The sequence below is a fragment of the Cygnus olor genome, chromosome 3 (genome assembly GCF_009769625.2).
Source record: "Cygnus olor isolate bCygOlo1 chromosome 3, bCygOlo1.pri.v2, whole genome shotgun sequence".
In the NCBI taxonomy this organism is placed as follows: Eukaryota; Metazoa; Chordata; class Aves; order Anseriformes; family Anatidae; genus Cygnus; species Cygnus olor.
In genome coordinates this window covers 23,189,783-23,206,853 of record NC_049171.1, presented here as the reverse complement: position 1 = coordinate 23,206,853, position 17,071 = coordinate 23,189,783, and the positions used below count along the sequence as shown (strand labels likewise).

The 17,071-nt window shown below is 36.9% G+C and overlaps 1 protein-coding gene across 5 annotated transcripts in view; it reads left to right on the top strand.

Moving 5' to 3' along the window:
* CSMD1 (CUB and Sushi multiple domains 1) overlaps window positions 1-17,071 on the top strand; it is a 1,148,093-nt gene that overhangs the window by 1,110,713 nt on the left and 20,309 nt on the right. For 4 of the 5 annotated variants that reach the window (XM_040551456.1, XM_040551453.1, XM_040551457.1 and 1 more), the window contains 8 exons: window positions 53-229; window positions 1,941-2,120; window positions 3,479-3,652; window positions 4,564-4,737; window positions 7,079-7,152; window positions 10,252-10,363; window positions 11,466-11,645; window positions 16,454-16,498. In XM_040551456.1, coding sequence (XP_040407390.1) covers window positions 53-229; window positions 1,941-2,120; window positions 3,479-3,652; window positions 4,564-4,737; window positions 7,079-7,152; window positions 10,252-10,363; window positions 11,466-11,645; window positions 16,454-16,498 — 1,116 coding nt within the window. The remainder of the gene's footprint in view (window positions 1-52; window positions 230-1,940; window positions 2,121-3,478; window positions 3,653-4,563; window positions 4,738-7,078; window positions 7,153-10,251; window positions 10,364-11,465; window positions 11,646-16,453; window positions 16,499-17,071) is intronic. The other variant, XM_040551454.1, reaches the window with a different exon arrangement.

The following is a 17,071-nucleotide window of genomic DNA, read 5'->3' as shown; positions in this document are numbered from 1 at the left end:
GCTAGTCAACAGTCATGGAAATACTGTTGTTTTTTTTTAACCTTTTTCACAGCTGTATCTTGTGGGAACCCTGGCACTCCAGCCAATGGTATGATAATATACAGTGATGGAATATTATTCTCCAGCTCGGTCATTTATGCCTGCTGGGAAGGTTACAAAACTTCAGGGCTGACTACTCGACATTGTACTGCTAATGGAACATGGACTGGCACTGCTCCAGACTGCACAGGTCAGAAATAAACTTTCTTCCTCTAAAGCTTTGAAGTGCTAAGATCACCAGCCTGCTTCTGAAAATGATTATTTTGCTAGATTGAAAAAAAATATATTTCTTCCCATTCCTCTGTGTTGTGATACATAAATATTTTATGTGCTTAAAGGTACATTCAATTTTAATATATGCTATATTTTATCAGAAATATCTTTTTAAGATGGATACATAGGTAACTTTTCTGTAGTTGTTTATCTTGTGAATGTCTTGTGAATTAAAAATATGACATTATTCCTAAGAATAAGTGTTCCTCTAGAGTTTTCTTTAGATTTTTTTTTTTTTGTGTGTGTCTTATGTACACAGGTCTAAATCAGATTTTATCTAGTTGGCTACATTGCTGCACCAGTTTATACAGTGAGCCATTTGAGCCATATCTGACTGATACTCATCCTACTAAGGGGTCAGGGAGCAGCGAGTTTCAGCTACTCCAGCAGAGCAGAGCAGGTCAGCGAGGCCAGCAGGTGCAGTGACCTTGCTGATGAGGCCAGACCCACAGTACCAAGCAAGAAGGGCAGAGCAGATCCAATGACAGTAACCTGGGTCAAGCATTATCCACTGATCCCCAGGCAAGTCAGCATGTGATGAGGCAGGTCCCAGAGCAAGCTGATAGTCTAGTCAGCGAGGTACGTGGCCAGGCATAGGCATAACCGCAATGTGGCTCAAAGACCAAAGGTGAGGCTTTGAGTTTAACTGCAGCTACCAAACAAAGTGGGAGGCCCTGGACAAAGCTTCTCACAGCTCTCAGCTCTTTCTGCTGCACTCTGTTCCCAGGTTACATGTCAGCACAGTATCAGAGCTGGCCTTGAGCGCGGGCACCCAGGGATTGGCGGAAAGGGGTGGCAAAGGCTACTGGTCACTCATGACCCTGAGAGGAAGTTACTCAAAAGTATGGAAGGGTGACAACATAGACAACATTTTAGAAAACCAACCTAATCTCATTCCTTGATAGATGTAATGTCAGATAAATAGCCTAAGGCCCCAGAGGAGGGCCATGAAGATGATCAAGGGGCTGGAGCACCTCTCCTATGAAGACAGGCTGAGGGAGCTGGGGTTGTTCAGCCTGGAGAAGAGAAGGCACTGGGGAGACCTTATAGCAGCCTCCAGTACCTAAAGAGTACAGGAAAGCTGGGGAGGGACTCCATGTCAGGGAGTGTAGTGATAGGACAAGGAATAACGGTTTTAAACTAAAAGAGGGGAGATTTAGATTAGATGTTAGGAGGAAACTCTTTACTGTGAGGGTGGTGAGGCACTGGAACAGGTTGCCCAGAGAAGCTGTGGATGTCCCATCCCTGGAGGTGTTTAAGGCCAGGTTGGATAGGGCTTTGAGCAAGCTGGTCTAGTGGGAGGTGTCCCTGCCCATGGCAGGGGGGTTGGAATTAGATGATTGGTGAAGCCCCTTCCAACCCAAACCATTCTGTGATTCTATAATTTAATGAATTGATTGTATTTTAGCATAATATTTGGCTTATTATATTGCAAAACCTTAAAATTCAAATTCTAAACTAGAAAAAAATATTGTTTTTGATTTTGTTCAAAATATATTTTTCAAAATTGTTATTGCTTTGTGCACTATAAAAGGGACATCAGCTATACACAGTTCAATGTTTCATTATGTGTTTGTTAAAACAAACAAACAAACAAACACTTTTTTTTTTTTTCTTTTTCTTGCTAGTGATCAGCTGTGGAGATCCAGGTGTATTAGCAAATGGCATCCAGTTTGGAAATGATTTCACCTTTAATAAGACAGTCAGCTATCAATGTAATCCAGGATATTTGATGGAGCCTTCTGGTTCATCTACCCTGCGTTGTATAAAGGACAGCACTTGGAACCAGAGTAAACCCATTTGCAAAGGTGTGCATTTGAAAAATAATTTACAAATACTATTTTGATACTATATATGAAATTCACTAATAAATAAATAAATTTATATTTGTATATAAATATATACCTACATTTTATACAGAAATTGTCAAAGCTTCTCTGGGATGATTAACATGCAAATGCAACTAAAACATACAAATAAATATTTGTGTAACATTTGTGTTTATGTAGTATATATGTCATGGTACAAAATTAGTTAAAATACTGACACTAATGACGACAGTAGAACCAAATCAATCTGTGATGAAGATTACTGGAGTGGTCAGCTGAAAAAAACTAGGAATGAAGTACCCATTTTCCCTTTTTGGCTCTTTTATCTTGTATTAAATGGCCAAAATTCTGTGAATGGATCCTCCAAACCATATTTACCTTAAAAGAATCCTGTGTTGCAGTAGTGTAGCCATCATAAGTAGCTGTAAAGATTCTTTACAAATAGTTGATTACAAGTACTAACATAAAGGTCATAGTGGGGATAGGACTGTAATAATAACAAACTTTTAAGGAATAAGGAGGTCTGGTGAAAATTCTGAGCACTGTTACATCAGTTTAGAGATTAAATACAACAGCCCAGGGCATCTGCTGCTTATAAAGGACCTAGACTGCCACCACATCCACTAGCACTTTGAAGTGTCTATAATTAAATTTTGGCCTGTGTAGTTGTCAGACCATACTTTCTGTTGTAGAAATCACTGGCTGAGTGGATTTTCAGATGTGCTCTTTGTTGAAAGAACTGATGTGTAAATGTAAACTTGATCATTCCAAGTTGCATCATTTTGTGCACTCTTTCAGAAACTGGATAACATCAGAGTAGTTCTAAAGAGTCTTTAGCACATAATTATGAACAGAGCCAATGTCCATTGTCTTCTGAAAAGGAAGCAAGAAAAGGAACAAGTAAATGAACAGACCTGTATAAAGGGCTTTGAATAGTGTTGCAAAATTAATTTAAAATAAAATGCAAATATTTATGCATACATATTAACAATACTTATACCTGGCTCAGTAGCCTGTTTCCAACAGTGATCACCGATGACTTTGTAGGGACTCAGACTAGGTAAGGTATATGCTCTTCTGGCTTACGGCAACAGGTCAGGGACTTCCTAAGCCTAGAGGTAGTATTTTTGTATTTAAATTGCTTTTCTGTCTATTACAGGCTGCTTTGTCAACACAGGCTTTTTTTTTTTTTTTTTTTTTTTTTTTTTTTTTTTTTTTAAGGCTGAACAGCATAGATTTACTTATTTTTTAGTTACGAAACTATAACAAAATATGATGTTGCATTCTCCTAACTGCTATAAAATCTTGAAATTAAAACTCTTCTTTTTGTGATTCAGCTATCACCTGTGGTCCCCCTCCACCAGTACTCTATGGGAAAGTGGAAGGATCTGATTATCGCTGGGGTGCCAGTGTGAGTTACAGCTGTGCAGAAGGCTATCAGCTATCTAACACAGCTATTCTCTCCTGTGAGGGTCGAGGAATATGGCGGGGAGACATCCCACAATGCTTGCGTAAGTTTTCAGGATACGTTGTGTTGGGCTTCACCAAACTGTCTCAGGCTAGAGTCATTTTCCTTTTCACAGCTCAAAAGGTACTTGGCTAGATCACATATTGTTTGGACTACTGCAAGATTCTTCTTCCTTCTTCCAAAAAACAGCTCATTATGAAATTGAGTGTTTTTACCCATTTAAGATCATGGTCCTCCTTTTCCCAAAAGTCACCTCCATCTCTTATTATCTAATTGGCCCCATCACCATTTTCCTTATGGATAATCTTTTTGAATGTTCTGAATTTGACTTGTGGTGAACATGATTAAAATTTTCACTTACACTTTTCCTTTTCTAGTTCCCTCTTTCTATTTCCATTAACAGGTGAAAACAAGGTTCCTAACTCTTAAGCTCGTATTTGAGCCTTGCCCTGTTTTCTTAATCCATTTTTTCTTTTTTAAGGCGAGTATATAACTTCATATCTTGTCACTATTTGTTTTCCAGCTTCTTCTAAATCTGTCAACTCCTCCAGTGCTTGAAGTCTTGTCAAGACTCTGAAAAACATTTTTCCCTTTACTTAATTAGGTCAAAAATTTCCAGCCATCTTACCTGAGGGTGAATGGATACATTTAACATCGTCTACTTTGAAATTACTTTGTCATCCAAGTATAATCAGCCTTAAAGTGTCTCAATTAAAAGGTCTATCTTTCCAGGTTAAATTTTATGCTTATAATAACTATAACAGCGGCAATTAATTTTAAATAGCTGCCAAGAATTTATTTGAGCTGTAACCCTACTGATAAATGAACATAGCATTTGCACTCATATTCAGTATGCCCAACTTGCACCTAAACAACGGAGAATAATTCTGAGCATCAGATGAAGCACATGCAGTTGTAATAACTTTTTTTTTTCTTCCCTTTTTTATGTATTAGCGGTGTTTTGTGGTGATCCTGGTACTCCAGCAGAAGGACGCCTCAATGGAAAAAGTTTCACCTACAGATCTGAAGTTAGCTTTCAGTGCAGACCCCCTTTTATTCTGATAGGCTCTTCAAGAAGATTCTGCCAAGCAGATGGTACTTGGAGTGGAATACAACCAACATGCATTGGTACTAACTACCATTTCTTGTGCTGATTCTACTGAGAATATTCTTGATAAACTATTACACTATCATAAGCCTAACAATTAGCTTTCCAAATATAGAAAACTTCTGTGTAATATAAAAAGAACCAGATAAATAAGGTTATATTTTGAGTATAAAAAATCTAGGTTAAACACAATCACATATGAAGTAATTTGTAAATTTACATGATTGCTTGTCTGCTGGAAATGCAGAATGTCAGTAAGTGCAAGTGCAAAAATTTATTCCATCTATTTTTAGAGTCTTTTAGATACACGGAAGACTTTGGTAGATTAAAGACTGGATTCTGTCACTGGAGAGTTAAAGGCATTTGTCAGAATCAATCCTAAATCAAAAAGCTTTTTGGAACTTGTGAAAGTGGCTGGTGTAGCTCAAAAGGATGAGGCGTGCAGGGTCTGATCTTTTGAAATTCTGATAAACTGCCAAGCACTATCAGTTTCTCATTGACTGATGTGCAAGTGGTAGGCTTTTAGCTTGTTACATAATCAGATTAACTGAGAGAAATGCTGGACACCTGTAACTCCCACTGACATCAGTATTTGATCCAACTTGGGCTGACTTGCTAGAGAAAATGATTTTGGTTTGATAATAGAAAAGTCCTCTTTGATATTTCTATAAATCTTTTCAGATATAGACTGTAGCCCAATTATAAGTTTTCCTGTGGCTGAGATATTGGCTCTATGCAAGAGCTGGGCTGCATACTCTGGGAGAAGGTGGCAAGCATGACTATTGAAAGCAGCCTGTATTTGTAAATTAAGATGTTAACACTCAATACAATTCAAAATTAATTCAAAATTCTTTCTGTCCATAGTTTTTATGAATTGGGCAATATATTTTTTTTAAGTGAGACGAGGTTTAGAAAAACAAAATGTAAGGTCTATATGAAGAATCAAATTTGAAAATGTAATAATGACATTTCTGTTTATATAGCATAATATATAAGTAGATGAAAAATACTGCAGCAGACATAAGTTTTCCTTTGCATAGTAATTTTTATGCTGTTGTAATAGGAAAACATTAGAGCACCTAAAATATTTACAGTTATCATTATTCAGCAATTGGAAAGTTAAGATCTGTGAACAATAGAACTATTGTCAGAAGTACCACATAATAGCAAATGATGACAAGCTGTTCTATTCCTGGATATTTGTCATTTCCTTAAAACAGTGTGAGAATGCTTTCTTTTTTTCCCTACTGTTTTTTCAGATTAAACAAATCTTTAAAAAGTCAATTTGGCTTCATGTTTCTATTATGATCAATAGTATTCCAGCTGATGATAATTTGTAAGAAGTCCTTGAGCTGCTAAGTATGTTTCATTTTTATTCTTGCATGTTAGGTCAACGTCCACCTAACTTTTGGAGCTTTTACTAAATATCAGTCCAGTTGAATTGTAATGCTCTAATGATGGTCAATTCTGAAAATGGATGTTGACTGAGAGTGAAATGGCATATGTTTTATGTGTCAGTTTTTCCTCTACAGAAAGCTAAAAATTGTTACAGATGAAATATAGGCCCAAATTATATTCTTCAAATTGCAGTGTCATCACAAAAGCAGACTTGGTTGCCAAGAGGGAATCGCATAGTAAAGAGGGATTCATCAGATTAGATCCCGTGCTATCTACCTGGTGGTTTTGAAAGTACATGCCTTAAGAAAATACACCATCAGAATGCAAAGGGGACATTGATGAAATGTCAAAAATAATTTCAGGCTGTGTTAAGATATACTTTTGAAAATTAGGATCATATAATTAGCTAAACTCTGCTGGTGTACCTTTCTTGGTTGGGAAGGGGGCTGTATTTTTATTCTCCAACAACAGCTGAGAAAATAGTCCATTTGAAACACTTGACTTGCTATAAGAAAGCAGGTTTTTTGTTTTGTTTTATTTTATTTTGGTTAGAAATCTGATTTAATCATTAAGTTGTTCCTTGGAAAAGAAAAGAGAGAAAATACTTCCGTATATGTTCCACCTGAATTGTGAATGGTATTTCATGAGGATGGCATATGCTATATATTCAAAAAAGTTTAGAAGTTTAGTAGAAATGAATGCAATCCTAATTTTGAAGTCTACATTGCTAAAGGTACCTGCAAAAAATACCCTTAAATATTGGCAATGTACTGAAACAAAGTACTGTGATCTATCTTTGAAATGTAATTGGAAATAAGAGTTTAATACGTAGAAATACACGGGTGCATTAAAAATATGATTCTTGTCATCGCTAAACATTGATGACGACTTAATCTTTGCAAACAGTTTTAGACTAATCTTTCTATGCGATAATAATATGTCATGTTTCACATTTTACATTAGATCCAGCTCACAATGCATGTACAGACCCTGGCACTCCACATTTTGGAATACAGAACAGTTCCAGAGGTTATGAGGTAATTCTTTCTTTTATTTATTAGATTCCTAAATTGAAGATGCATTTAATAACCTCAAATGTATTGAATTATATGTAGGCTTCATTGTCTAATGTAAACCGTTGGAAATTTCCACTCCTTTTTAATAAAAGCTCAGGCTTCATTCTGAGTTTTTTTTATTTCACTCTCCCCCCCCCCCCCCCCTTTTTTTTTAACGCAGTTTGAAGAAAGAACTTCTAACCTTGCAATATATCATGTATTCAGTCCTTTAGGAGACTTCAATAGGGAGGACTATTTATAAATTGATTACCTAATATGATATGACATGATATAATTACTTTGCTTTATGATCATAATTCTTTCTTACATTGATGAATAGTCGGTAAATACCTAACAACCAAAGACCTGTCTGATCCGAAGGCCATGTAGTCCTTGACAAAAAGTCAGAAAGTGGCTTTCCTAAACTAGCAATTCATGTTACATTTTTTTCAAAGTCAGGGAAGACAAAGTCATTCTATGTGGTGGATCCATGTTCTCTGTGATGAATGTCCTTTTTATGATTTCCAAATTCCTCACAGGATATTAGTTTACCAAGTGGCAGTCATAAAAGTGACTGAGAAAATAAAAGTAGATGCAAAAATGACCAATTCACAGTCATTATTTAGACCAGTTAACTTAATGTTGATAGATTCTTCAGGTATAAATATTTGTGATTGAAACCTGAAATATGTGCTGCTTGGGTTTCCTGCTTATTTCTGAACCTAGGACAGTGTGCCACATGGTATTATGATCAAGTTAGAATTGTTATTTAAAAAAAAATATTGCTGTAAATTCCTGTACTTATTAGTAACCCTCCCTGTCCTGCAATTGTGCTGTCTGTCACTGCTGTGGCTGTGAGCTTCTTTCTTCACCTTCAGCTCCTGCCTGGCTCACAAGTGCCCAGGCACTTTTCCCCTAGCTACGTCTTGTGGCCTCACCCCCAGGAAGGATCTTCTAGTAATAGGTGCAGTTGCCTCATCTTGCACTTGTACCTGTCTCTATCATGTCTTCAAAAACAACTCTAATCTTTGTAACTAATTTAATCTGTTTTTTATTTTGTTTTGTTTTGCTTTGTTTTCTTTTCCCACTTTAATCTGCTTTATAAGTTGACTTTGATATTTATACCAGAATTATTCTGTACAATTTATTGATCTAATTTCAGTTGAATACTTTTCTTCACTTTTAGAAGCAATAGTAGGTCTTCATCTGTTCTGGACATAATCTTTCTCAAAAACATGCTTTCGCTCTCAAACTCAAATAGTAATAACCGTGTTAAAGTTGTGCATATAGACATTACTATGGTTGTATCACTGCTACAACAAGACGTAGACCTACCTTAATACTAGTGAGGTGGATTATTTCTCAGTTGCATACGTGAGTATGCCAGTTTATATGACTTAGCCAGACTTAATAAATCAGTTTTTAACAGCCTTTCCTTATTACTACCAGGTTTTATGACAGGCAGCTGACCTTTATAGTTTTTTTCCCAATCTACAAACATCACTTCTTGCCCCATTCATTTGGTGTCCTGCTTCATTTTATGACGTTTCTGTTTCCCTACCCTGTGACTATTGCAAATAGTTCCAATATATTTTTTCTTTTCATCAAAGAATTACAAAAAGAGTAGACTGCTTTTGTTTTTATTTTTTTTCCTGTAAAATTAGAGAAAAAAAGTAACTCTGTAACTACCTTGAACCTAGACAAGATTTTTTTTTCTTCATCTTTTGGATCAGTGAGGAAATATTTGCAGCTCATCATTGCTCACTGATGTCACAATTGGTAATTTTACAGGAATCAAAATGACAATCAAGACTAGCTAGACTATTCTAGTCTCTACTAGACACGGCTGTGTGTCCTTGGCAAGATAGAGAGATGAATATGTTTAAAAATAGTAATAAATAGATATGTCTGCAAAGCCATATCAATAATTTGACCTTTAACAATAGCAGTAGATTTCCCAAGCCATTTCAGGAAGACCTGGAGTTACATTTGCTGAACATCTACCTTGATGATAATCTGGTTTTAGGTACCTGATTGTACAGTTAACTTAAGTAGCTATTTTTGAAACTACTGCCCATTTTTAATGTCCATTGAAGTCCTTCACTGAATTTTGCGATGTAGAGTGATCTGCATTTGTATACCTGCAAGCTATTTTATTGATATGCATTGATCAGTATTTTTGCAACTTGCTTGCATTTATCTGTGTGATGTTACTTTATTAATAAATTGTATAATTACAGATAATATTAACTTTTGTTGTTGTTTCACCATATGTATTGTCGAAGTACTTTATGGAAAACTAGAGCAATATCTCACTGGTCAGCCCCACATCCTCAAATATCTTGGACTGCAGTAGCATCCTGGTTACTTTTATCAATGCCATCAATAATTCCATTATATTATGGAAGGTCTTCCTTCATCACTTTTAAATTTTTATCCAGATTTCATGCTTTTCTTTCCTCAAAACATGCCTAAGTAGAGTTTTCATAGTTATTTTTCTTCTGGAAAGGTCATATCACAGTTGACCATAGAAAGGCTTCCAAACCATTTCTTTGTGAGTTGAATATCTCCAGTAAAACGTACGTAGTTAATAGTAGCAAATGCAATGTAAAGAATTGTGACCTGGAGTTTTCTGGAATTTAATTATGGATACAACTGTTCCTTTTTTTTTTTTTTTTTTCCTTTTTTTCCCTTAAAAATATTTTCAATGAAGTCACACAATGAGAAACCTTTAAAACAGACTTAATCATCAAGTTCTATTGAATATATGCAGTGATATACACAAAGAGGTACATCTCTGTCATTTAGTTTGTTTCTGTTACACTAACAAAGTAATAAACTGAAATGCATGTCATGTTCTTTTCCATGCACACAGCCTTGTCAATATTTTTCAACTTACTGCTTTCAAATAAGGTTATGGAAGATGAATTACTCAAGATTTTCATCTCATACAAAAACTTAAATACTGTAAACAGAGGACACTTTTTGAAAAAAAATCTCTACTAACTTATCACAGTCTTGATATCTATCTACAGATGATGGATATACCTCTTTCATCTAATATTCTGTTTTGATCCTTAGGTTGGGAGCACAGTCTTTTTCAGATGCAGGAAAGGTTATCATATTCAGGGATCTACCACCCGTTCTTGTCTTGCTAACTTAACTTGGAGTGGCATACAGTCTGAATGTATTCGTAAGTCTGTTTTCTTATCTAATGAGTTTGTATGCTGTGCAATTTTGAAAGAGCTACAGACTGATGCATGTGTAAATTAATAGTAAATAGTATGCTACAAAAAAAAAAGTCAAATTTATTTAACTATTCTTTTTTTTTCTTTCTATTCTAAGAACAAAGATTTATTCAGAATATTATGTTGAAGAAAGATTTTTCAGATAATATTTTCTTCTTGAGGTTCACAACAATTTAATTAGAAATAATTATACAAATATTATTGCATTATGATACAATAATATTATTATACAATAATTTTTGTTCAGAAAAGTTTGTCCTCGTTAACCCACTGCATTAGTTGCTTTAAGTTAATCTATTTTTTTTGTGTGTGTACTGGATTAATAGTGAACAGGGGCCTGAAATATGCATGGGACTATTCTGTTGGCTAGATATTGTGAATTATAAGCTACAACTTACCAAAATTCAGCTTTTCTGGGCTATATATGGATATATAAATGATTACTGTATTTACATCTTTATGGACGTTGAATAACTATTGTATTAAAATACACTCATCTAAGCTAAAAATATTTAATGAGAATGACCTTAAATTCTTATCCTATTTAAAATTAACTTTGGATTGTTGTAAATTAATGCACTGGAGCACAGAGGAAGAAACATACTGAGCAACAGTGTCTGTTATAATCAGTGTACTATGACAAAGCCTTCCTATGGAACTTTTATGTCATTTGAAATTTATAATGAATTTATTTAACACAGTAACCACTCTAATTTTCAAGACTCTTTAAAATGGAACTGATGCTTGAAGCTGTGACAGTACAAAAATTCACAGGACATGTGCAATCGTACATGCTTCTCTTCATTGTAACAATTTTCAGTCTTGCTATCATGATTTAATTTTGCTCAATAATATCTGATAGTATCGTTTCCATCTTCCCATGGTAAGAAAAGCATACACACAGAGTATAATAACATTTCTAAAAGGTGTACAAAGCTTACTGAATAAAAGGGAGTAAGTTGGCATGCGTTTGTTTTAAATTTAATACACTAATCCTATGGACACTGTTTGCCATCACTTTTTCTAACTCTTAAAAACCCTTTGCAGCTCATGCTTGTAGGCAGCCAGAGACACCGGCACATGTAGATGTGAAAGCAATAGATCTTCCTACTTTAGGATATACTTTGGTGTATACCTGTCAGCCAGGATTTTTTCTTGCTGGTGGATCAGAACATCGGACATGTAAACCAGATATGAAATGGACAGGAAAATCTCCTATTTGTAAAAGTAAGTCATTACATGAGTGATATGTTGTGCTCTACTTGGTCAGATTTCATTATCCGTGACATTTTTATTTTATATAATAGGATCGAATGTTTTACAATTACTATTTAAAAATGCATATGACACAATAGGATAATAGAATCCTAGAATGGCTTGGGATAAAGGGACCTTAAAGACCATCTAGCTCCAACACCCCTGCCACAGGCAGGGATGCCACCCTCTGGATCAGGTTGCCCAGGGCCCCATCCAACCTAGCCTTGAACACCTCCAGGGATGGGGCATCCACAGCCTCTCTGGGCAATCTGTTCCAGTGCCTCTCCACCCTCTGAGTGAAGAATTTCCTCCTAACATCTAACCTAAATCTACCCTCTTTTAGTTTAAAACTGTTTCCTCTTGTCCTATCACTATCTGTCCGAGTAAAAAGTCACTCTCCATGTTTTTTATAACCCCCCTTTCAAGTACTGAAAAGCCACAAGGAGGTCTCCCTGGAGCCTTCTCTTCTCCAAGCTGAACATCCGCTGCTCTCTCAGTATTTCTTCATACAAGAGGTGCTTCAGCCCTCTGATCATCTTCGTGGCCTTCCTCTGGACCCACTCTCACAAGTCCATGTCTTTCCTGTGCTGGAAGACCCAGAACTGGACTCAGCACTTCAGGTGGGACCTCACAAGGGCAGAGCAGAGGGGACAATCCCCTCCCTCGACCTGCTGGCCACTCCTCTGTTGATGCAGCCCAGGATGTAGATGGCCTTCTGGGCTGCAAGTGCACATTGCTGGCTCATGTCGAGCTTTTTGTCCACCAGAACCCCCAAGTCCTTCTCTGCAGAGCTGCTCTCCATGAGTTCTTTTCCCAGTTTGTCCTCGTGTCTGGGATTGCACTGACCCAGGTGCAGCACCATGTTCTTGGACTTGCTGAACCTCATTCAGTTCTCATGGTCCCACTTCTCAAGCTTGTCCAGGTTCCTCTGAATGGCATCTCTTCCTTCTTTCATATCAACTGCACCACTCAGCTTGGTGTCATCTGCAGACTTGCTGAGGGTGCACTCGATTCCTCCAAGTCATTCGTAAAGATACTAAATGGCACCGGTCCCAAGACAGACCCCTGAGGGACACCACGCATCACTGGCCTCCACCTGGATGTAGAGCCGTTGACCACAACTCTTCTGACTGCAGCCATCAAGCCAATTCCTTATCAACCAAAGGGTCCACCTTTCAATACATTTCTCTCCAATTTAGAGATCAGAATGTCAAAGCCTTACAGAAATCCAGGTAGATGGCATCGGTCAGTCTTCCCTTATTGACCGATGCAGTCACTCCATCATAGGAGGCCACCAGATTGGTCAGGCAGGATTTACCCTTGGTGAAGCCATGCTGGCTGTCTCGGATCACCTTGTCTTGCATGTGCCTTAACATTGCTTTCAGGAGGATCTGTTCCACAGTCTTCCCAGGCAAAGAGGTGAGGCTTACCAGTTGGTAGCCCCCCATGTCTTTTCTACCCTTTTGAAAAATGGGAGTGATGTTTCCTTTTTCCTGTCGCTGGGGACTTTACCTGACTGCCTTGGCATTGCAAATATGTTGGAGAATGTCTTGGCAACTACATCAGCCAGTTCCCTCAGGGCCCAGGGATGCATGACATTGGGACCCATAGACTTGTACCTATTCAGTTTCATCAGGTGATCTCAAACCTGCTTGTCACTTACAGTGGGAGGGATTTTGCTCCCCCAGCCCCTGCCTGGAGATTCAGGGACTCGAGAGACATGGGAAGCCTGACTGGCAGTGAAGACTGAGGCAAATAAGTTGTTGATTACCTCAGCCTTCCCCATGTCTGTTGTTATGCGTTTTCCCTTCTTGTTTATCAGAGGGGGTACACTCTCCTTGGCCTTTGTTTTTCTGGCCAATGCACCTATAGAATCCCTTCTTGTTTTTCTTTGCGTCCCTTGCCAAGTTTATTTCCATCTGTGCCTTGGCTTTCCTGATCCCATCCCTGCACATCCGGACAGCATCCCAGTACTCTTCCTAGGCCACATGTTCCTGCTCCCACTGCCTGTGCATTTCCTTCTTGTGCCTCAGTTTGACCAACAGGTTCTTGTTCAGTCATGCTGGTTTTCTGCCTTCCCTGCTTGATTTCTTACACATGGGAATGGAGAGCTCTTCCACTCTAAGAACATTACCCTTAAAGAACTGCCAGCTCTGAGCAGTTCCTCTGTCCCTAAGGACAGTATCCCAGGGGATCACATCCACTAGGTCTTTAATCAGCTGGAAGTTCACTCTTTGAAAGTTTGAGGTCTTGACTTTTCGTAGAACCATAGAATGGCTTGGGTTGGAAGGGACCTCAAAGATCATCTAGTTCCAACCCCCCTGCCAGAGGCAGGGACGCCACCCACTAGATGAGGTTGCTCAGGGCCTCATCTAGCCTGGTCTTAAACACCTCCAAAGACATTTCTCTTTGCCAGGCCATGTTCCTCAAGATCATGAACTCAACCAAGGCATGGTTGCTACAACCCAGACTGCCTCTTTAATGAGTTCCTCCACATTGGTGAGCACTAGGTCCAGTAACACTTATCCTCTGGTTAGGTAGTCTAATCCTGGACCAGGAAGTTATCCTTCACACAATCCAGGAAACACAATCCTGGATTGCTTACGGCCTGCTGTGTAGCTTTTCCAGCAGACATCTGGGTGGTTGAAACCCCCATCAGGATGAGAGCCTGTGAGCATGATGCTTCTTGTAGCTGAAGCAAGAAGGTCATGTCAGGTGGCCTGTAGTAGACCCCAACCACAAGATGTCCTTACTGGACATCTTATTGGTCTTGTCCTTAACTTTTACCCACAAGCTCTCAATCTGTCTGTGGCTGTTTCTCAGAGGCAGCTCTTTTGCAATCTATCCATGTCTTAACATGGAGGGCAACACCTCTGCCCCTCCTTCCCTTGATTGCAGTGTTCCAGTTGTGTGATTTGTCCAAGTGTGTTTCTGTGATAGCAATTAGGTCATAGTTTTCTAACTGCATTGTAGCTTCTAACTCCTCCTGCTCGTTTCCCATGCTGTGTGCATTATTGTAGAGGCATTTCAGCTGGGATATTGACTGCATCACCTTTTTACAGGAGCCCTTTCTAATTCCTTTTGGACAATTCACAGGCATTTTCCTGTTGCTTCCTAAGTGTTTCTGTTCCCTGTTTCTTTTCTGTCACTCAGAGGTACATCCCCTTCCCACACTAAATCTACTTCAAAGCTCTGCTAATAAGACCAGTCAGCTTGCTGCCCAGAAAATGTTTACTTTATGAAATGTTTTTTACCATATGAAAACAATAGTTTTAAAAAGTCAAAGTAAGCATAGCATCTGGAGCTCATGGAGGAAGACATAGGAGTATATGTATGTAAACGCGCAGGCACACATACACAAGTTTATTCCTTAAAAGCAAACAAACAAACAAAAAAAGTATTACTTTTAACTGTATTCTTCCTAATCTTTTTGGCAAAGTTTTAAAGAGTATTTCAGTGTGTTCGGTGTTTAATGCATGATTTTCTGTTAGGAACAAAAAAAAATATTTCACAGGAGTTGACTTTTAGATTCATTCAGGTGTGATTTTTGTCTAAGAAAAACTTCTAAAATAAAAATGAACAAAAAAAAAAATCTTTGCACCAGATTCCACTTTTATTTACAGCCATATAAATTTCATATTGTTTTGCTAAAATAACTCTAAGTATGTGAGAGCTAAATTTGGCCTTTACATGTGAATAAACATGGCTATAAATTCCCAATACATAGAAATAAAAAAATAATAACATTTAGAATATAAGCAAAGTAAAAAACAGTCAGACACATGGGAAAGGTGCATGCAACACGTTTAATTCTAATGTGTCAAAGAACTCTACACAGATTTGAGGGTTGAACAATATTTTATTTTTCTTAAAGGTATGGTTAAACATTTTTGTTTCAACATTGAGAAGAAGTATGATCTAGCCATAAAAATTTACCTTATTGTAGATCCATAAAGGATGATTTTTCAGGAGTAATATATAATTAATACAGTGAGATAAAAGATGGATGTTTTTTGTTGATTTTTTTTTTAAGAAAATGCAGAAAAGAGTTCTATTAACTAATTCTGTTTTTCTTTGCATGCAGTCTTTAGGTATAATTTTTTATGTGCCTCACATTTTTATGCTATTTTAACACTTAATCAGTCTAATCATTGAATTTCTGCTACTAAAGAAAAAACAAACAAACCAAACGAAACACAAACCATGCAAGACAGAATCTATTACTAGACACTAGTTGTTTTTTTAAATGACCAACAATATGAGGCCAGAACCTTAGCTGCCATCAAAGAACTTTGCTGAGTGCACCAGAAGTACAGCAAATTATACCAGTTGTGATTCTTTCCCATGATATCTGATCCTGTCATTTTAATCCAGTTATCTGGCTTTTGCTGGTTTGTGTCATAAATGTATCAACCTTTGTTAACACAGTTTTAATGATATTTAATATATTATGAGTAATTATATACAGTATTTGTCCCTCCTATAAGGCTCTCTTTTATAGCACTGATATAAAATTATAGGCCTAAGTGTATAAAATAATTGGCTAGCCAGACAACTTTTCACAGTAAAAATGTTGTTTTCCTAAATTATTTTCTGATGGCTTTCATTTAAGTGTATAGGTTTGAACACGTAAAGTATTCAAGACTTCAGTTATTTCTGTTTTAAATATAACTTTATTGGATAAGGGATAATTGCAACAATCAGGCATTGTTTTAACATTCTATTAAAAATATATCAAATATGTTCATGAAAATGATAATTTGTCTTTTTACTTGTAGGTAAAGGAGTCAGAGAAGTTAATGAAACAATAACTAAAACTCCAGGTTTGTATACAAGAAGAGTTTTAGATCTAAATAAATTAAATTGATTCATACCTTAGGTTGCTATGGATGATAAAACTATTACCAGTACTTAACTTAGGTATTTTATAACTAATTTCAAAGGAATATAAATGTTGAAGTCACTCATGATAATAAGTACCATGTTAAACCTACTCTATGAAATTATTTCCAAAACAACATTTTAATAATTTCTACGATACCAATTCTGTGAACCGCACAAGAAAAAGTTGTCAAGCCAAAAACATAAAGCATATATAAGAAGCAGATTTGAAGGAGTTTTATATCAGAGAGATTGCTATAATGGAGAGCCTTATGAGCATAGACTATAATTTTAGGGGTTGGGTTCAAAGTTCTGTCTTTTACATTTTTCTTGGCCTTCATTTCATAGGTATTCTAAGCCAGGTTTTCCAAAATGGTATGGGCCACATGTGTGCAGTCAACTTTGTCCTCCTGCCACTGACAAAATATTGAAATACGTCTGATAATTCCTTTATGTAGATCTTCTCATGTTCAGTCATTTTTAGAAAAAAAGACCTATTGTTTTTACCAATTTAA